This window comes from Annulohypoxylon truncatum (assembly GCF_022578515.1).
Source record: "Annulohypoxylon truncatum strain CBS 140777 unplaced genomic scaffold F4807scaffold_1, whole genome shotgun sequence".
Lineage (NCBI taxonomy): Eukaryota > Fungi > Ascomycota > Sordariomycetes > Xylariales > Hypoxylaceae > Annulohypoxylon > Annulohypoxylon truncatum.
In genome coordinates this window covers 174,693-193,215 of record NW_025953787.1, presented here as the reverse complement: position 1 = coordinate 193,215, position 18,523 = coordinate 174,693, and the positions used below count along the sequence as shown (strand labels likewise).

General features: G+C 47.1%; 8 protein-coding genes across 8 annotated transcripts; 5 read left to right on the top strand and 3 right to left on the bottom strand.

The window, feature by feature from the left end:
* Window positions 1-692: 692 nt before the first annotated feature.
* Window positions 693-1,400, bottom strand: F4807DRAFT_455014 (uncharacterized protein; the record flags this gene model as incomplete). Its single annotated transcript, XM_048000651.1, has 1 exon — window positions 693-1,400. One exon carries the CDS (start codon window positions 1,398-1,400, stop codon window positions 693-695), a length of 708 nt encoding a protein of 235 aa, XP_047859083.1.
* A 1,156-nt stretch (window positions 1,401-2,556) lies between these two features.
* Window positions 2,557-4,389, top strand: F4807DRAFT_1925 (putative short-chain dehydrogenase). The gene is made up of 4 exons (XM_047993705.1): window positions 2,557-2,885; window positions 2,950-3,712; window positions 3,790-4,290; window positions 4,367-4,389. The coding sequence occupies exons 1-3, from the start codon at window positions 2,796-2,798 to the stop codon at window positions 3,924-3,926; spliced, it is 990 nt and encodes a 329-aa protein (XP_047859082.1). The 5' UTR covers window positions 2,557-2,795; the 3' UTR covers window positions 3,927-4,290; window positions 4,367-4,389.
* Window positions 4,390-5,148: 759 nt separating this feature from the next.
* Window positions 5,149-9,216, top strand: F4807DRAFT_1843 (NAD(P) transhydrogenase mitochondrial precursor). The gene is made up of 7 exons (XM_047993605.1): window positions 5,149-5,489; window positions 5,584-6,717; window positions 6,770-7,222; window positions 7,283-7,435; window positions 7,483-8,853; window positions 8,915-8,989; window positions 9,048-9,216. The coding sequence occupies exons 1-7, from the start codon at window positions 5,399-5,401 to the stop codon at window positions 9,077-9,079; spliced, it is 3,309 nt and encodes a 1,102-aa protein (XP_047859081.1). The 5' UTR covers window positions 5,149-5,398; the 3' UTR covers window positions 9,080-9,216.
* A 132-nt stretch (window positions 9,217-9,348) lies between these two features.
* On the bottom strand, window positions 9,349-10,158 carry F4807DRAFT_403751 (uncharacterized protein). Its single transcript, XM_047996043.1, has 2 exons — window positions 9,875-10,158; window positions 9,349-9,806 (listed from the first exon to the last, which is right to left on the bottom strand). The coding sequence occupies exons 1-2, from the start codon at window positions 9,987-9,989 to the stop codon at window positions 9,574-9,576; spliced, it is 348 nt and encodes a 115-aa protein (XP_047859080.1). The 5' UTR covers window positions 9,990-10,158; the 3' UTR covers window positions 9,349-9,573.
* Window positions 10,159-11,687: 1,529 nt separating this feature from the next.
* Window positions 11,688-13,420, top strand: F4807DRAFT_466157 (uncharacterized protein; the record flags this gene model as incomplete). Its single annotated transcript, XM_048002353.1, has 6 exons — window positions 11,688-12,182; window positions 12,245-12,382; window positions 12,438-12,761; window positions 12,816-12,883; window positions 12,937-13,019; window positions 13,080-13,420. The coding sequence occupies exons 1-6, from the start codon at window positions 12,018-12,020 to the stop codon at window positions 13,418-13,420; spliced, it is 1,119 nt and encodes a 372-aa protein (XP_047859079.1). The 5' UTR covers window positions 11,688-12,017.
* A 363-nt stretch (window positions 13,421-13,783) lies between these two features.
* F4807DRAFT_403744 (FAD binding domain protein) lies at window positions 13,784-15,686 on the top strand. Its single transcript, XM_047996042.1, has 4 exons — window positions 13,784-14,190; window positions 14,247-14,463; window positions 14,515-14,909; window positions 14,973-15,686. Exons 1-4 carry the CDS (start codon window positions 13,933-13,935, stop codon window positions 15,606-15,608), a joined length of 1,506 nt encoding a protein of 501 aa, XP_047859078.1. The 5' UTR covers window positions 13,784-13,932; the 3' UTR covers window positions 15,609-15,686.
* A 387-nt stretch (window positions 15,687-16,073) lies between these two features.
* Window positions 16,074-17,396, top strand: F4807DRAFT_1793 (NmrA-like family protein). Its single transcript, XM_047993555.1, has 4 exons — window positions 16,074-16,365; window positions 16,425-16,661; window positions 16,717-16,791; window positions 16,851-17,396. Exons 1-4 carry the CDS (start codon window positions 16,151-16,153, stop codon window positions 17,260-17,262), a joined length of 939 nt encoding a protein of 312 aa, XP_047859077.1. The 5' UTR covers window positions 16,074-16,150; the 3' UTR covers window positions 17,263-17,396.
* A 123-nt stretch (window positions 17,397-17,519) lies between these two features.
* On the bottom strand, window positions 17,520-18,271 carry F4807DRAFT_455007 (NADH ubiquinone oxidoreductase subunit NDUFA12-domain-containing protein; the record flags this gene model as incomplete). Its single annotated transcript, XM_048000650.1, has 7 exons — window positions 17,520-17,571; window positions 17,624-17,788; window positions 17,844-17,886; window positions 17,949-18,026; window positions 18,079-18,085; window positions 18,150-18,170; window positions 18,221-18,271. The coding sequence occupies 7 exons, from the start codon at window positions 18,269-18,271 to the stop codon at window positions 17,520-17,522; spliced, it is 417 nt and encodes a 138-aa protein (XP_047859076.1).
* Between the last annotated feature and the right edge of the window lie 252 nt (window positions 18,272-18,523).

Sequence of the window (18,523 nt, the reverse complement as noted above, 5' to 3'; positions counted from 1 at the left end):
GATAGGTTGTGTAGATTCAGGGTCAATAGTTCCTCACGCTTCCAAACTCACGCCGGCGGTTGCTACTTAGGAATGGAAGACGCATTTGAATACTACTGAAAGGGATGTGATGCGGTTCGGCTTCTACGATTGTGTGGCATAATTATCCTTCTACGGGATAGAACTGGCAATAGCGGCTTCTACGTGTTCAACTGCTTCTATGGCGACAGCTACGTCCTCTACACCGATGGTAATAGCCATGCTTGTAGGAGTACCTACCTACGTCTGTTTCGACGTAAGCCTTATCCACGGCCATTGAATATACACGCATACTAACAAGTCACTTGGTTTAGCAATAGAGGGTTGTTTTTGAGAACTCTCGTATAGCTATGTAGGAAAAGGGGCTTATCACATTCGTTAAACCACGCACATTCCTACTAGACTAACTCCCAAGAGAGAAAGCTGTGCTTTCAGTTGCGGTGGTCTTTATAGTCACTTCTCAAGAGCCTACTAATTGTTTTGATTTCACTATTTAGAGGTCGAAGAGGGTAAAGTTGTATATAGCATGGGTATACATTCATTATCTATAAAACTTTGCACATATCTAAAATCGTGGTATTTCTCATGAGCTACTGAAACAGGCTAATTAATATTAACTATCAAACAGCAAATTCTGTGTAGTTTTGATGCTGGCTTTATGGTGAGATCAAATTCTAATCTGAATGTTCCGAGGAGTGGCCCGGGGACTCCGAAGGAGGTAGATAACGAATTATATATGATTCAGAGATAGATTGCCTATCTTCCCAAGACGTCGCAACAGATACATTTGATAAAGTTCTGTTGTCTACCACAGAGAACTGGTCTGGGTCTGAAGGTAACCATTCCATCCAGTTCAGAATATTCTGTGTCATGGGATCCTTTGGTTGGGTCAAGGCATAAAATCTTTCGCAAATCTCGTTATCTACATCTCCACCCATCCCCTGGTCGTACCACCATTTCAGACCTTCAAATTCGGAATCCAATGGCGGGTTGGGACCTAGGGCGTCTTTTCTAGTAGGCTGAGGCGCTTCGATCCACCGACAGCCGCTCAGCATGAAGCGTTGTTCAATTTTGAATTCAGTAGGGAAGGCTCGAACAAGTTCCGCGTACGGTCTTCGGTGAAGCGCCTCGGCGAGTTCCTTGCGAAGTAGACGGTTGAACTCGATAGCCATGATTAGGTCATCCTCATCGAAGTCTTCGGTCACTGCTGCTGCCGCTCTACAACAAGCGTCACAACTTGACCAGTAGATACGTTCCATTCGCACATACAAGGGGTCGAACTTTGAACACTGGGACCCGTGTTGTAACGGCGAAAGCCTTGGCGAGCGGCCATCATCTTGTTCTAATTGAAGGCTTAATTCTACCTTGTCGCAGAGCACCATGGCGGCCAATGCTTTGAGTGAGAACGGGACGGGGTGATTAGATCCTACGCAACAAACCTCCAGAGCTAACCAATTACACATTCTGTATTGCTTATGCCCGAGCCAGCTTTAGCCAGACCCAGAGCAATATCAGGAACTTGTAGATGAATTTCATAGTTCGTGTAGGTTTCTGGGTACCAGTAGTTTCCATATGCTCCCACTAAGGTCAGGGTGCTGTCTACTATGATATATATAAACGATGGGTTATTCCAAGCAATCAGATTGTATTAAAACGATAACACTGATTGATATTGGTAGGCATGCACCTAGCCGTGCATTTCTTTGTACTTAGTCGTATAGTATACCAAATTGAATGTTCGTTGTTGCGTAGTTCATTAACAAAGGGGTTACACTGCGAAACTTACTAATCACATTTATAATTGGTCAGATGTTTTCCTGGTGAGTTAACTGAGTAAGGATACCTAGCATCGTAGTCCAGTCTACCCCTTAGTCTGCCCATTTAGGCAACTTACATGCACTATGGCTTGGGCGGATAGGGATGAGGTAATCCAGGGGATACGAAGTCCGCTGTCTAGTAGTGCCATTACCTAATACATGCCCCATTTATTCCAAAGTCCTATCCTTCAATGTTTTCGGCAATCTTCCATTAGTGGAAAGGTAAAATGCTTTGTTCGCGATATAATAATTGATGTAACAGAGATTTTATTATGATTTGAAAGTCTATGGTGTTCAGTTTAATCAAATATTACGGCCTAGGAGTTCAACCTTTTTAGCCCCTTTTATGGAGCCAAGTCTTCACACCCCAACAACCGTGAAGTGAACTACCAATTCCCTTTTTCGTATAATCAACCTGCGCATCCACGGAATTACTGGATTTAAGCATCTAAAGCAGGATGTATGGAGGTACGCTGCATTCCTCACATTTAGTAGATGGAAACTTACGTCACAGCTTAGTTTTAGTGTCTATGATACAAGATAAAAGTTTTAAGTCCGAAGGAAATTTGAAAAGGGGCGGTACTTACGGAGTCGCCCGGGTCCCCGAAAAATAATCACGGCCGGGGCTTCTCATAGCTCGGGCGTCTTGTATTCCTATTGGCTAGCTCGGAAATTTTGAAGTGTGATTGGTCAGGTTCAATTACTTGCGGATTCTTTAATCGTCCGCTCTCTTGGAGATGACTTTTCAGCTTCTAGGGTTGATGATAAGAGATATGTACTCAAGGTATGCCTATAATTATATCCGTTCAATAAAAAATAAAAAGGCTTGGAAGATTCCTTCAATAAATATATGGATTAAAAATGAACAATTTCGTGTATTACGAACCAACCTTTCCAAGGTAGTCTTACTCTACCTTCTATTCCCTCTGTTTTAAGGAGTCTACGTCAATATTCAACACAATGGGGGCTCAATTCTCAAGCACCTTAACCCAGGCATTCCCTCCGAAGCCGAAGTTCACAGAGAATAATTTACCTGATCTTAGTGGAAAAGTGGGTGGCACCGACAACAAATAGATCTAACGTAAAGCCAAATACTCACAGGTTTTTTTGTCAGGTTTATATTGTCACTGGATCGAATACCGGCGTCGGCAAGGAACTAGCCCGGATTCTTTACTCCAAGAATGCGAAAGTCTATATCGCAGCACGCTCCCAAGATAAGGCGAACAGGGCGATCGAAGAAATTAGCAACTCCTTCCCAACTTCGAAAGGGGGCCTAGTCTTCCTGAAGTTGGATCTCAGCGATTTAACCACGATCAAAGCATCAGCGGACGAGTACCTCGCGAAAGAAACAAGACTTGATGTCTTGTTCAACAATGCCGGAGTACAAAATCCGCTCCCCGAACCGAGCAAGACACCACAAGGATACGAATACCATCTCGGCGTAAACGCAATCGGGACGTTCGCATTCACGAAACTCTTGACTCCCATCCTCGTCTCAACATCTAAGAAAGAGGGATCTTCTCGCGTAATTTGGGTCTCATCGTCGGGTACGGAGATCCTTGGCGAGAAATCAGTCGGTGTCGACATGAGCAATCTCGACTACCAGAAAAAGGACAGGCCGTATCTCGAGAAATACGGCATCAGCAAAGCAGGAAACTGGCTTCATGGCGTCGAATTTGCCAAGCGATATAGGGCGGACGGTGTCATCAGTATTCCGCTGAACCCCGGAAACCTTGCCTCGGAACTATACCGAGACATGAAGGGTCTGATGAGGATTTTCGTAAACCTTGTAACCTATCCTCCCATCAATGGCGCGTACACGCTCCTCTATGCTGGCTTGTCGCCCGAGGTTACGCTTGAAAAGAGCGGAAGTTGGGGTAGGTATTCTTCTTGGTGTTTCCTCCGTAAAGACCTTTATGAAGTATAGAGATTAATAAATAATACTTACTAATAGTGGTTCCCTTCGGACGTATCTTGCCGATTCGAAAGGACTTGGTGGAAGCAACGAAGACCGAGGCAGAAGGTGGAAATGGCACAGCAGAGAAGTTTTGGGATTGGTGTGATGAACAGATCAAGCCATATATTTCGTGAGGATCATTTCGTTGAAGTGATAATATTCATGAATTAGGTTAAGTTAATGAGTTAGGTACTTGTGGTATGCGAATACTGTGAATTGAGATTAGACAGGCTTGGTGGCTTGGGGATAGTATCGACTTTTCGACCATGCTATTGGTTTAAATACCATTGGTTAGTAATACGTATAATTCGCCAGTTTGCCAAGTTCGTCGGATCATCAATGAGGTTTGCTTGTCTGGCACAAAAACTTGTGTATCTCTAACCGGGAAGACTCGGACACGGCACCTTGAACTCTACTAGTTATTGGTACCATGTGAATGGTTACAATGTTAGTTGCAACGTTGCCTCGGTGCGCGCGTGCGATTTAACTGCCCAATAAGTCCATCCAGGTCAGTGAAAATATTGACTATTGTTGTTTAAGACGGAATTAGCTTGAATGTGTAGTAGGTACCTAGCAGGAATGTTAATATGTGTGAAATTTAGTTGACACGAAACACGACTATTAGAGCCTAGAGATGGAATTTTCAATGTTAATTCTATTAATAATTAGCTTTGTGACTGACTTCAAGAAATAGTATGATATCATACGATGGAATGGAATTTCAATACATAGCAGGAACTTATTCTTCTACCGTGGCTAGGAGGTACTATGTAACTTTAACAGAACTGCCTCAGTCTTTGCTGATTGGTGCCCGCAAATCCACACTCTCCGCATAGCCTGCCATGAGACTAACCCCACTTTCCAATAATGGAAATCCATTGCGGGACCCATGCTTGATCGTCTTCCGCGCTCACCTCTCACAAGTCGCCTAGCTCCTAAACTTGCGTCACCTTTGTCCTACGCTCCCAATTATTCCCAACGACTTAGGCAGAATCAACACATTCTCCCCTATTCACGCGCCGTGCGATGCGCATTGCTATCGGCTATATTTCTATTTCAGATCGAAGAACCTGGACTCCTCGATTGGAGCGGCTGGTTTCGCTAAATGACCAGATGATCCGAGCCACTAGGTTAACTACTGCAGTCTGCAGCCATCCAGGGGCCAGTCCAGCCAGCCGTGCTCAGAAGCGGGGAGAGGGATGGCAAAGATGGCAAAGATGGCAAGTCAAATGTGCCAGTTGACCAGAGTGGAGTATCGAAAGGGAGCCTCGGGCGTCAACCGTGCCATTGTATCGAACCTAACGTGTGACTACTACTCACTAGGATCTGTCAACCGGGCTTTCTGGGTATTTTTATTTTTTATTTGTTCTATGACCTCCCAGTTCCCGCTCTTATCCGTCTTTAGTCTGTACACTCTCCATCGTTCTTTGATCGTGGTGTCGTCTTTCCGCCTCTTACGACATTTCAACCCTCTCCTTTCTTCTCCCCCCCAGTAATATGTGAGCTATCTCATGAGTCTGTTGGGGGCAGGTACTACGAATGAAGAACGACGAATGAAGCTCTGAGTCTTTCGCTGCATGGCAGACGATTGTTGTTTCTTGTCAATATGGTGTCCCGGTGGCCAGCGCTGGTCGCAAAGTATGCTTCTTCGCGTGCGACAGGAGGTTTCTCTCGCCATGCGGTATCGCGTCTCTTAGGTTCGTCGCAATGCATGAAATCCGAATGGAGGCCTTTACGCGCCTCAATTTGATTTCTTAGAGATAATAGGTGCTAAGAAAACGCCATGCATAGACTGTAGTGCGCAACCTAGCGGGGCTCTTGCTGTTGTGTGCGGTCGGCGACAATGGAATAGCACACGCGCGAAGCAGCCTACCGTCTTGCCCGCCCTCCCGAAGGAACCATTTGAGAGGCGCAACAATATATCAAGGCGAAGCATTCCTGTGACAGCTTACTCGACCGTCGTCGAGCCGTCTTCTGTACCCTACTCGGGTCTTACCGTAGGTGTACCGCGGGAGACATTCGTTAATGAGCGGCGGGTGGCAATCACTCCTCAAAATGTCGCGCTTCTGAAGAAGAAAGGGTTCGGTAATGTCTTAGTCGAACGTGGTGCTGGTGCGCTAGCCGACTTCCCGGATGAAGCTTACGAGAAGGCCGGCGCCACCCTAGTCGACACGGATCGAGTTTGGAGTCAAGCTGATATTGTGCTGAAAGTTCGAGGACCCAATGTCAAAGAGATTGACCGTCTTAAAGAAGGCGCAACGATAATCTCAATGCTCCAACCAGCCCAGAACAAGGACATTGTAGAGCGTCTCGCAACTCGAAAAGCGACTTCCTTTGCCATGGACATGATCCCGCGAATTTCTCGTGCCCAAGTCTTCGATGCGCTCAGCTCGATGGCAAACATCGCTGGTTATAAAGCGGTCCTGGAAGCGTCGAATAACTTTGGTCGTTTCTTAACCGGTCAAGTCACAGCGGCTGGGAAAATCCCGCCTTGCAAAGTTCTCGTCATTGGCGCTGGCGTTGCTGGTTTGAGTGCAATTGCTACAGCACGCAGGATGGGCGCAATTGTCCGTGGTTTTGATACGCGTTCTGCTGCAAGAGAGCAAGTTCAATCGCTTGGTGCAGAATTTATCGAGGTCGATATTCAGGAAGATGGCTCAGGTGCTGGGGGCTATGCCAAAGAAATGTCACCCGAATTTATCGCTGCCGAGATGAAACTGTTCACTGAGCAGGCTAGGGACGTCGATATAATCATCACAACAGCTCTTATTCCCGGAAAGCGCGCTCCAAAACTGATTACCAAGGCAATGGTCGAAGTCATGAAGCCTGGCTCTATCGTGGTAGACTTGGCTGCTGAAGCCGGAGGCAACTGCGAGGTGACCGAAGCTGGCAAACTGGTGACGTATAAAGATGTGAAAATCATTGGTAGGGTTTCACTTTCTAGTCTTACTATTGAATTATACTCATGATATTATAGGTTACACCGACTTGCCGTCTAGGCTACCTACGCAATCGTCAACTTTGTATTCGAATAACATTGTGAAGTTCCTCCTATCAATGGCCCCTCAAGACAAGTCATTCGGTATCGACTTGAGCGATGAAGTTGTTCGAGGCGCCATTGTTACTCAGAACGGAAATATCTTGCCGCCCGCGCCTCGCCCAGCTCCACCGCCAGCTCCGGCACCCAAAGCGACTACTAAGCCAGAGGAAGAGGTCGTTGCGCTGACTCCTTTTCAAAAAACTTCTCGCGAGGTAGCCACCGTGACTGCTGGTATGGGTGGTGCTCTTGCTCTCGGCAAGTTTACAGGTCCAATTTTCATGGGTGAAGCCTTTACTTTCGCACTGGCTTCTCTGATCGGCTACCGTGTTGTGTGGGGCGTGAACCCGGCTCTACATTCGCCGTTAATGAGTGTCACCAATGCTATATCTGGTAAGTGACTTAATTAATAGTACATATGACTTATACGAAGTAACTAATATGTCTACATAGGTATGGTTGGTATAGGCGGTTGCTTCATTTTGGGTGGTGGATATCTCCCTGAAACCATCCCACAAGCTCTCGGTGCTGCATCTGTGCTTCTTGCTTTCGTCAACGTTTCCGGTGGCTTCGTGATCACGAAGAGAATGCTTGACATGTTTAGGCGTATGTAACTCTTGGGCGTAAAGGAATTGGAAACTGACTGAAAGTAGGGCCAACTGATTTACCGGAATATCCATGGCTATATGCTGTTCCTGGTGTGCTATTTGCTGGTGGATATGTCGCAGCGGCCTCAACCGGTGCTGCAGGACTTGTTCAAGCAGGGTACATGGTCAGCTCGATTCTCTGCATAAGCTCCTTATCAGGTTTGGCTTCTCAGGCTACAGCAAGAACGGGTAACCTACTTGGAATCCTCGGTGTTGGTTCAGGTGTCCTCGCTTCTCTACTAGCCGTTGGGTTTAGTCCCGAAGTACTGACTCAATTCGGGTTCCTTGCTACTATCGGGAGCATTCTCGGGTTTGTTATCGGCAAACGCATCACGCCCACAGACCTTCCTCAAACTGTCGCAGCGCTCCATTCCGTCGTTGGTCTGGCTGCAGTACTGACTAGCATCGGTAGCGTCATGGGAGGCCTTGATCATATCTCGACTTTACACCTCGTCACGGCTTACCTTGGGGTGATGATTGGCGGTATCACGTTTACTGGATCCATCGTCGCATTCATGAAATTAGCAGGGAAGTTGTCTTCGAAACCATTAATCCTTAAGGGTCGTCATCTTATTAACTCTGGCATGCTTGCTGCTAATATTGGGACGATGGGTGCCTTTGTTACGATGGCTCCTGGCTCACCTATGATTGCTGCCGTGGCACTTAGCGCAAATACAATACTATCATTCGCTAAAGGGTTTACAACTACGTCCGCGATTGGCGGGGCAGACATGCCGGTCGTTATCACAGTTCTCAACGCGTACAGTGGCTTTGCCCTGGTTGCCGAAGGCTTCATGCTCGAAAACCCCCTTCTAACCACGGTCGGCGCGCTGATTGGAGTCAGCGGCTCCGTACTTTCTTACATAATGTGCGTGGCAATGAATAGGTCTCTTACAAACGTACTCTTCGGCGGTATATCTGCACCTGCGACGACAGATTACAAGATCGAAGGGTCGGTAACCCAGACAAATGTTGCAGACACAGCAGACGCACTTATGAACGCCGAAAACGTGATTATAGTCGTCGGCTATGGTATGGCGGTCGCAAAGGCTCAATATGCTATTAGCGAGATAACGAAGACGTTGCGCGCAAAAGGGGTCAACGTTCGCTTTGCCATTCACCCTGTCGCAGGTCGAATGCCGGGACAGTGCAATGTTCTATTAGCGGAAGCAAGTGTACCCTACGATATCGTGCTTGAAATGGACGAGATCAACGACGATTTTAGCGAAACAGATGTGGTCTTGGTCATAGGTGCTAATGACATCGTCAACCCTCTTGCGCTGGAACCAGGTAGTCCAATTGCGGGAATGCCTGTCCTTCATGCTTGGAAGAGCAAACAGGTGGTAGTGATGAAACGCGGAATGGCCAGTGGTTATGGTAAGCAGAGCCTGATGATGCGATTCACTTGAACCCGAAATGCTGACGATGAACTACCTAGCTGATGTTCCTAACCCCATGTTCTACATGCCTGGAACGAAGATGTTGTTCGGTGATGCTAAAACTACTTGCGATGGTAAGCGACTTTATCCCCTGTCACTTTCTTTAAACATGTCGCTGATCATGACAATTAGCCCTCAAAGCAGCTGTCGAATCCCGAACCTAGAATAGAAGCGCCTTGTTTATTTTGAGCGCCCATTTTAGATACTAGCATCTCGTTCGCATTTAGATTCTACCTAGAGTCGTGGATATCATGTTTTTCATTTCTTCGCACTTTTAAGGACAATATTAAAGACGGAGACTTAGAATTTCGAAACCATCTACAAGCTGTTGCTTTTTAAGTGTGAATTTATTTATAATGCATTCATGATAAACTCACGATCTTCTGAAAGAACGGGCACGATAGCTGTCTGATCTCCATTCCGTCCTCAAGGTCAAAGTTAAATCATACTAAAAGAGTATAAATTCAAGCAGCGAAGTGACACGTCAATGGAACTCCCTCTCATATCCCAACGGTTCAATCCTTCAATCAATTGAGTATTACTAATCATTCTCTTAGTGGTCGTTATTGACTCCCCGTATACCGTGCCATATGTCATTGATGCTTGGTACGTGTTGTGTTGCCCCGTCGAAAAACTTTCGTGATAAAGGAGTATTATCCTACTTCATCAATCCGGAAAGTCCGGGAATTCCGGGTACAGAAGAGGGTAGATATCCGCCCTGGTCGTCCTTTCCTTGACGTTCGGCTCGGTTGATACCTTCATTCGAGACGAGATCACCGACCGGCTGTAGTAGGCCGCCCTGCCCCACTTGCCCGGCGGCTACGTTGTGGACCCCGTCTTGGAGAGTGTCGACTTGATCTATGCCGGTCACCTTCGCCTTGTCTAGTTGCTCTATTGCAATGTAACTTGATTAGAATCGTTTTGATGTATGAGGTGGAGATGGGGGATGGGAGCCTTACCTTTTGTCGAATAGCTAGCCTTGTTGTCTTTGGTGAAGTACTTTAAGAAGCAGTCTTCGATCCAGGGCATCCAGACCTCGTATTGCTCGTTGTACTTCTGCTTTGCCCATTCCATGTTGGTTTATTGTATTTATTTTCCGTCTAGGGATTCGGTGAGTTAGGAGTGAGGGTGGAATGTCTGGATGGCTGAGCGATAATAGGTAGGTAAAAAAGGAGATAAATAGTAGATATCAGAGCATAAGGAACATGCAATATAGCTATTCAATTCACACTATCAATGCTACGAATACCTACGTAAGTGATCATGGTACCCAACGTGTTACAAGATCAGGCGTGGCGGCCGCCTACGTCATTGGTGGCTGATATCTGGGAGCTGATTGGCCAATTTTCCCAAAAGAGGACGAAACAGGGAATTTCCAAGTATTCTAGCCACACACATGGGCTGTATAAGATGTCATCGAGATGGCTAACCGCATGGTTTGTTGATAGTAGGGGATTTTAAGTTAAAGATATTTTATTCCCCTGGCTGTGATTTGATGGGCGAAAAGGTCTAGATTCATGAGGTGCCTACTTAGCAAACGGTAGTACCAGCTGCACCAGGCCCGTATGGAAACGTCTTCAGGTCTTCAATAAGACGTATGGTTAGTAATATGGATAACGTTCCATTTTTAGCGTGCCTTATAAACTAATACGGCCCCAGCATTTTGTGTCACGACAATGTGTTGAGGTAAACATAGGTAGGCAGACAATTGACCTGCTCGTCACCGCGCCCGCCGCAATGCTAATACGGAGCCGCTCCAGCTTGAGGGTACTCCTGCTTACCGCGTCAGGGCCAGCCACCAATTGGTCTCCGACGAGTCGAACTCGGATCCGACTAGACCTCCGACCGGTTTAATACATGCGTAGTAAGGTCTATAAAAGAAAACTTGACCACTCAACACCACTGCAAAATATAGGGGTTCTGATCTTTAGGCGAGCAACAAGTCACAGGAGTTGATGTCTTGGTGCTTGAGGGCCTAGTAAGCAACGATAGGGGGTGGGCCATTTATAGAAAAGAAAAATCAGTGTCTAAAGGCCGCACAGTTGCGATGCACAAAGTGGTCTCTGATAGAGTAGCTCGCTATTAAAGTTAATATGCATCATGAGATAAGTCTCATGCTTCGCAACACAAGAATTAGCTTAATACTAACCATGAGACATGCGATTATTAAGGCATGTGTTCCCTGCAGGCTCTGGGGTTGACTTAGATAATGCTAGGAATTATTAATAGGTGTAGGTAAGCAAGGTAGATATGATACCTACTACATAGGGCTGACCAGTCACTAGGTACTTACGGCTTATATTGTGCTGTTCTGAATTGGGACAGGAAGGATTGTAGGGTACTGTTAACAGTGACAGGTCTGCCGCCCCCAATAAACAGGCGTCCAATCGCTGAGCCTGGGCATGTCAAGTGCGCTACACAAGTGTAAAATATCTTAGAGCCTGCAGAACTGACTGCGAAGTGCAGCTTTTTCAGTGGTCAGCACCGCCCCATCCCAACTCGCGAAGGATTTCAGTCATGACTTTCGGTCCCGCCCCGAAGCGAACAACCGCCTGCGTTATCTGTGTATAACCAAAAAGGACTGATCTCGATCTTCAGTGGCGTTGTCCTTTGTAGTCGTGTAATATGAGACAATGCATTGTCATGACCACGAAGGACAGCATTGGTCCAAATCAGCCCAATATCACCCTGACAGTTAAGACTATTCTTTAACTGGACGATCCTCGAGCCTGTGGAACGTCGTTAAGCTGCAATCTTCCCTACTACCTGGGAAGACAATATGTAGGTGCAGCAATTCTTGTCCGACCGAAGAATACGTGCCAGTTAGCGGCTGGGATGCCTACAGAAGTAGGGAATTAGGGAGCATTGATACACCCTTCGACCCTTTGAAGGTTTCTCATATATACTGTCTGCCGGCAGTAGATATGCATGTGACTCTGTTACTCTGTTACTCCGGAGCGATGAGGCCAGACTCACCTTCTCCCCTTTTCCTTCCGAGGCTTGAGTTAAATCTTGGCATATCTCTCATTTTCTCAGTTATAGGATTATCACTCAATTTCTTATACACCTAGTTGCCAGCCAAAAAACAAGGTCTTGTTCACCATGGCTCGCGATGATACAGCCTACTATATGCGTCCGGAACATGTCGTCGCGGCCGCCGTAGCATTGTCGGTGGTCGACATTGTTTCTGTTGCATTGCGATTCTGGGCTCGAAAGATCCAAAGGCAACCTCCCAAGGCTGATGACTGGTTGTTGATACCCGCTACGGTACTAGAATCCCTCGCAATGCAAGACTTAGTCTTACTCCAATACTGACTTTCTGTGTGCAGGTGGTCACTACAGGAGTTGGTATCGCTGAAGTTTACGCTGTCTCGAAAAAGGGGCTTGGGTATCGCATTGAAGTACCAGATGGCTATAAAGGAAGCACTTCCAACCTAGTCACACCGCAGTTGATACTCAAATCGCAGGTAAGGCATACATCGACTAAGAAAGGATGATAGTCTCTAACGAGAGGATGTGTAGATCGAATGGGCATACCTCCTCATGCTTCCCATAGCACTGGCGTGTATGAAGGCGAGCTTCCTGTTCTTCTACATGCGCGTCTTCGCGATCCAGAAAAGTAGCGTCATCAACAAAATCCTCATAGGATTCATCGTCTTTGTAGCGGCGTGGTGTGTCGCGTTCTTCTTCGCGTTTCTCTTCGAGTGCGGTCACGATTTCTCGAGGATCTGGAGTTCTGAGACAGAATTCCTGACGCGGTGCTCCTATACCCTCCATTTAGTTCTTATACTCTGCATTACCGACTTCATCACGGACTTATTCATAATCTTCATACCTGTTCCATTGGTGAGTTTCCCTGTGATATAAGTTGGCTAAGGCTGGGGTTGACCTGTCGCATAGGTTTTAAGATTGAATCTGTCTACCTCGAAGAAGATTAGTGTTTGCTTGATGTTCCTTCTTGGAGGGGTGTAAGTCGTCTGAATATCCAATTTGATCCATTATTCAAGCTAACGTTTAGTAGCACTGTCGTGGTATCCTTGATAAGATTCATCATGATGGCTGGAAGTTTCGTAGGCAATTTCGATATTACCGACGATAACATCCGTAAGCACCTCCCCGTTGATAACCTCCTTCATCTATAGATATTGACATACTCTGCTGTAGTCGGAGTAACGGCTTGCATGTACTGGGGTATGGTCGAATGCGGCGTTGGGGTCTTCGCCGCTTGTCTACCAACGATCCAGTTCCTCTTTAGGAAATTGATATGGGAACCCGCCGTTAGTTCCAGCAAGAGCTTATTTAGTTCCAGATCTTCCCGATCTTCCCGGGCCTCCGAATCCAAAGACGCCATTCATGTTAGCCAGACTTTCAATATCACATATGACAAAATATATAGCATCAGTAGTCGGGGGACATCGCCGTCATATTTGACACATGCTCCGGGCGACCACGTTACTCGAGAATCGTACGTCTCATGCGATGATCGCGTTGGGACGGCTATATGATAGGGGGCGAACTGCCAAGCTCATGGTCATAGCTTCGAGACCAAGATCATATCCATGTGGTCCACATCACAACAATATTTCAACAATAATATCGTTGGCTTAATTCAAGCGGGAGATATGAGAGGAATTAGAAGAGCGAACAATTGTCGAGTTAGTGTTACAAGCAGCGTTGCATACGTAGAGGTAGTTAATCAAGGTTCTTATACCGGTAGTCGGCATTTATCATGCACATGCCAAAGCTGCATAGTCCCAACAATCTCACCGCTGCTGCGGATCATCTACTACCCTGCGGCGCAAGCACGCGGGATCTCCGCTATTATTGGAGGCTACTTCTCGCTAGCTGTACACAACACCCGTGGAAATCGTGGCTCCTTAATCCCGGCCCGGGACAAGTTGTGTTGGCAGCAATCAACTCCCCATCCTTTTTAAAAAGTGTGGGTTTTCTTTTTTTTTCGTCTCCTTTTTCTTCGCTGCTCCTTTCTCGATTGTGTAAGTTATCGAGAAGGTCCAGAATGGAGGTCATAGCCGCTGTGGCCGCAGGGGCTATAGCGTCCGCCTGCCAAAATGCCGTCCTTAGCAGCTGGCTCGTGAGCATTTGCCCTCAGAGGGACTACGTCAAAGAACTCGGAGACAGGCTTTCTCGACATGCGCACATTTATACCCCGGGATCGGACGATTTCAAGACAGCGACAACTCGTTGGTCTGTAGCACATGCCCCGGAAGTTAAGCTCGTTGTGGTTCCTAGCATCGAGAATGATGTCGCCGAGACGGTGAGGAACTTGACAGGTATCTATATATGGGTTTGTTGGTGCTAACTACGCCTAAGGTAAAATATGCGAATGAGTTAGGAATGCCCTATCTCGCTCTCAACGGCGGTCATGGTGCGATCAAGACAGTCGAGAAGATGAAGGGCGGCATCGAGATCTGGATGCATCAATTGAATGGTGTCGAGATTTCAGAAGATGGGGCCCGGGCAAAGATTGGTGGTGGGGCCAAAACCAAGACCGTCATCGATGCGCTTTGGGCTGCTGGAAAACAGACAGGTGAGTTCACGTCTTCATATATAAAAACCCACAACTAACACATAGGGGCAGTGACTGGATTATGTGAATGCACTAGCATCCTGGGGCCCGGCTTAGGAGGCGGACACGGAATTCTCGAGGGACACTATGGGCTTATTTCCGACCAGTTTGTGTCGATGAATATTGTGTTAGCTGACGGAATTCTGCGAACCATCGACGAGAGTTCCGAAATGTGGTGGGCCATGCAAGGGGCTGGTCACAATTTCGGCATTGTGACTTCAGTTACTTTGAAAACCTACGACATCATATATCGTGACTGGGCGTACGAGAGTTTCATCTTCACCGGCGACAAGGTAGAAAGCCTGTATGACAACATCAACAACCACCTCCTGAAGGATGGCTCTCAGCCGGTTGAGATCATGCACTACTCGTTCTTTTTCAACAATCCCGAAGTCGATCCTACCAATGTGAGTAAAACTGCCTGGGTAAAATATCAGCCCTTGCTTCATTGTTATTGACAAACCAAATAGCCCTTGATCATGTTCTTTATCCTTCAGGAAGGGAACATGGTGGTTGACCCAACCTATACTACGCCTTTCCACGAATTGGGTCCTATAAGCACCGATGGTGAGGGAGGGAGCTTCCTTGACTTAGCAACATGGACGGGCAACGACAACAACTCTCCGCCCTGTCAAAAGGCTGGGCTAGTTAATTATCGCTTTCCCATCAACATCGAATCGTACAGTGTTCCGGCCCAGCGTCAAGTATACGACCTCTTCGCTTCCGCGACGAAGGAGACCCCGGCGTTGAACGGATCTTTCTTCCTCTTCGAGGGCTACGCCACGCAGGGCGTAAAAGCCATCCCTAGCGAATCGACCGCCTATCCTTTTAGAAGCGACAATCTTCTCATAGCGCCGGTGATTAACTACGCAGGCGGCGACGCGGAAATCGACAAGAAGGCTGTTGAGCTGGGTGAGAATCTTCGTCGTATCCTCCACGAAGCCACGGGTCGGGAGGAGATGCATACGTATGTCAACTATGCTTACGGAGAGGAAACGAAGCAGAACATGTATGGCTATGAGCAGTGGCGCCAGGATAAGCTGCTGGAGTTGAAGAATAAGTATGATCCTCAGAGAAAGTTCAGCTTCTATGCGCCAATTGCATAGATAGGGCCTTCCAGGGGCTGAGAATATAGGGGTTGCTGATTAATGAGGTGCTTCGAACGTATCACAATCTCATCTTAATACTTTCCAGCTGTCTGACTGTCTGACAATATTGTGCAACCGTGATTTCAAATATCTCTATTCGTAAGTTGATGTTGAAACATCCAATTAGCATTGATTGCGTACAGCTTGAGGACAGATTGATTCTTGAGGTTCCAGGTTAATTGTGAAGGATTCATTAGCCCCACGCCGGCCGATGGTTTACGGCGTGAGTCACGTAACCAATATGAATATATTCAGCGAATGGCCTCGGCTTTACTGATTGTCGTTAATCCCGAGAAAACGATTTTGTCTTGCATCTAGCCGTAGTCGATCGGCGTTCGCTCTTCGGAATAAGGCTACAATGCGCTACGGAATAAACAAATAGTTTAGTAATACTGCGCCGGATCTTGTCAGCCTCGTTGCTATAAAGACGTAGCCTTGCGACCCTTCAGGAGAGAAGTAATTGTTGTCTGTAGACTAATTAAAATACACACATAAACACCATGTCTTACAATCGCATTGCGGTCTACGGCCACCGAGGCTGGGCTAGCTCGGCCATTTTCAATGCTCTCGTAGCCTCAGGTGCACCAATCAAGTTGATACACCGTCCAGGCTCCGACGTTTCCAGTGTACCATCGAGCGTTTCCATGGTCGAACTGGATATCGAGAAGCAACAGCAAGAGCTCATTGCTGCTCTACAGGACATTGACATCGTCATGTAAGACCTTTGAAAATCGTAACTTCCAATCGTCCGTCTCATGCTAATGAACATCAAAGCTCCCTGGTCGGTCTTGAAGGCATATTGAAACAGCATGCTTTCGTTAAGGCCATCCCGAGCACCAATGTCAAACTCTTCGTCCCTTCGGACCTTGGCGTTCGAGCGGACGATGAGCAAGGGCTCCGTGTTCCTATGAAGAAGACCAAGGACGAAGTTGAAGAAGCAGCTAAGAAGGCGGACATTTCCACGACCATGGTCCAAGTTGGTTGTTTTGCCGAGTCGGCCTTTTCAATCGGGTAAGCATAGTATGAGTCGCAAAATATGGACTCAACACCTAACTAATGTTCATAGGATATTGGGAATCGACTATCCAGGTAATCGAATGGTGTTTACCGGTGATAGCGCCAACCAATTTGTGAATATATGGTGAGTATTATATCTCTTCTTACTACCACATTCTAGCAGCTGACAGATGCCGTAATTAGCACAAGAGACTATGTTGCCGCAGCCTACGCCTCGATCTTCGCTAGTACGCCTCCGGCTAAGCTGGCGGGTCGGGTTATCGGTATTTCAGAACTGAAGGCCACAGGGAGTGAAATAGCTGCTGCTTTGAAGAAAAAATACGGAGCGGAACCGCAGATATTCAGGCACAGTCTAGAGAAAGTCAACGACGAGGTCGAGACCTGCATCAAGAACGGAATCCCGCTGTCGTTGGCGTGGTGGGTTCGCAAAATGTGGGGTAGTGGAACCCTGGTGGGATTAGTTGGCAATGAAGTATGGGAGGTTGAAGGCTATAAGAAAGTCAGTCTTGAAGAGTTGCTTGTTGGTGGCAAGCTAGCACCCTACCGCAATATGCCTCCGCAGATTGTCCAAGCTTTCAACGATACGATCCAGTAGCTATAACTGCGGGACAACAAGAACAAGAAAAAGAAAGCCCATTGAGAATCCTGTACAATAGGTACTTTACTTCAACCCACACAGCGACTAAATCAGAGATACTTCAGTAAGTAATGCTTCGTGCTTTGAACATATTTACCCCATGGGAGCTCAAATTTGAATAGATGTCAGTAATGAAATATGATTGTTAACGCCTCGGCTTTAGGTTTCCCTGGGCGTCATGTTGTGAATATGTACATAGCAGTCTGTTTGCTCTCCTACTTCCTCTCAGCGGCGACAGGCTCCCACGCGGTAACCTTCGCCTTCGTCCTGCATAGGTGTTAGCGACCGGGTTAATTGTATCTGACTCAAAGCTACGTACGTGCTGTATGGCTTGTACGCCCCTCGTGTGAAGGTGTAGTTGGGGATCGTCTTAGCATCGGTGTCCTCCCAAGGTCGTCGCTTGTATGCAAGCAACGAGTCTTCCGTCGGTGGCTTGTTGACGGCGTAGGAGATCCAGGCGTGCCAGCCGGGCTCAATCTGGGCCCTGCATTGAGGCATTAGTAGACAAGTCCACAGCGCAATCTTCCCAGCATACATACGCATCGAAGTCGTGGACCTTGTAGTCTACCCATCGTGTTCGGACTGCAGCCTATCAGCAAACCTCCAATTTCCAACTGTTCCATCCGAGAATAGGGCCAACGTACGGGGTAGCTCTTCGTTGTTCTCGAAATACTTGTTGCCGAATCGATCGATACCAATCAAAGTACCAGCCTTGGTATCACCTAGAGGTTGTTAGGACTTCCCCGCATCGCCAGCATACCCATTGTGCCATACCGATATACTGTTTCGGGGGACGCGATCGTTAGTTTCGGATTAACAGCTCATGTGTGAGCGTGCCGACGTACCTGCATTTGGTGCCAAGCATCCTGTCGCAATGTTAGCAGTAGTATGTTAAGCTCCAAAGTTTGCTATTTACCTTGATGCCTACTCGCCAAAGGTTGGCGATAGTTCTTGTGAGAGTCGACATGTTGGGCGACGCTTGATCTTCTGTCGCCTCAGGTGTTGCTTCGATTGTGAAGGTGGAAGCGTTGATTTGAGGTCATCGCATTGAATCCAATTGGGCGGAATAGTCCGGTAGCTCGGGTATTCATCGGTCCGCCATGTACCCGAGTACTAATTATGTAATTCAAAGAATCATGCAACCCGTGTAACGTCATTTTGCAGAGAGCTGGAAGCATATCGATAAGACCCTTGTCAAGACATTCCTAGTCCAAAGATC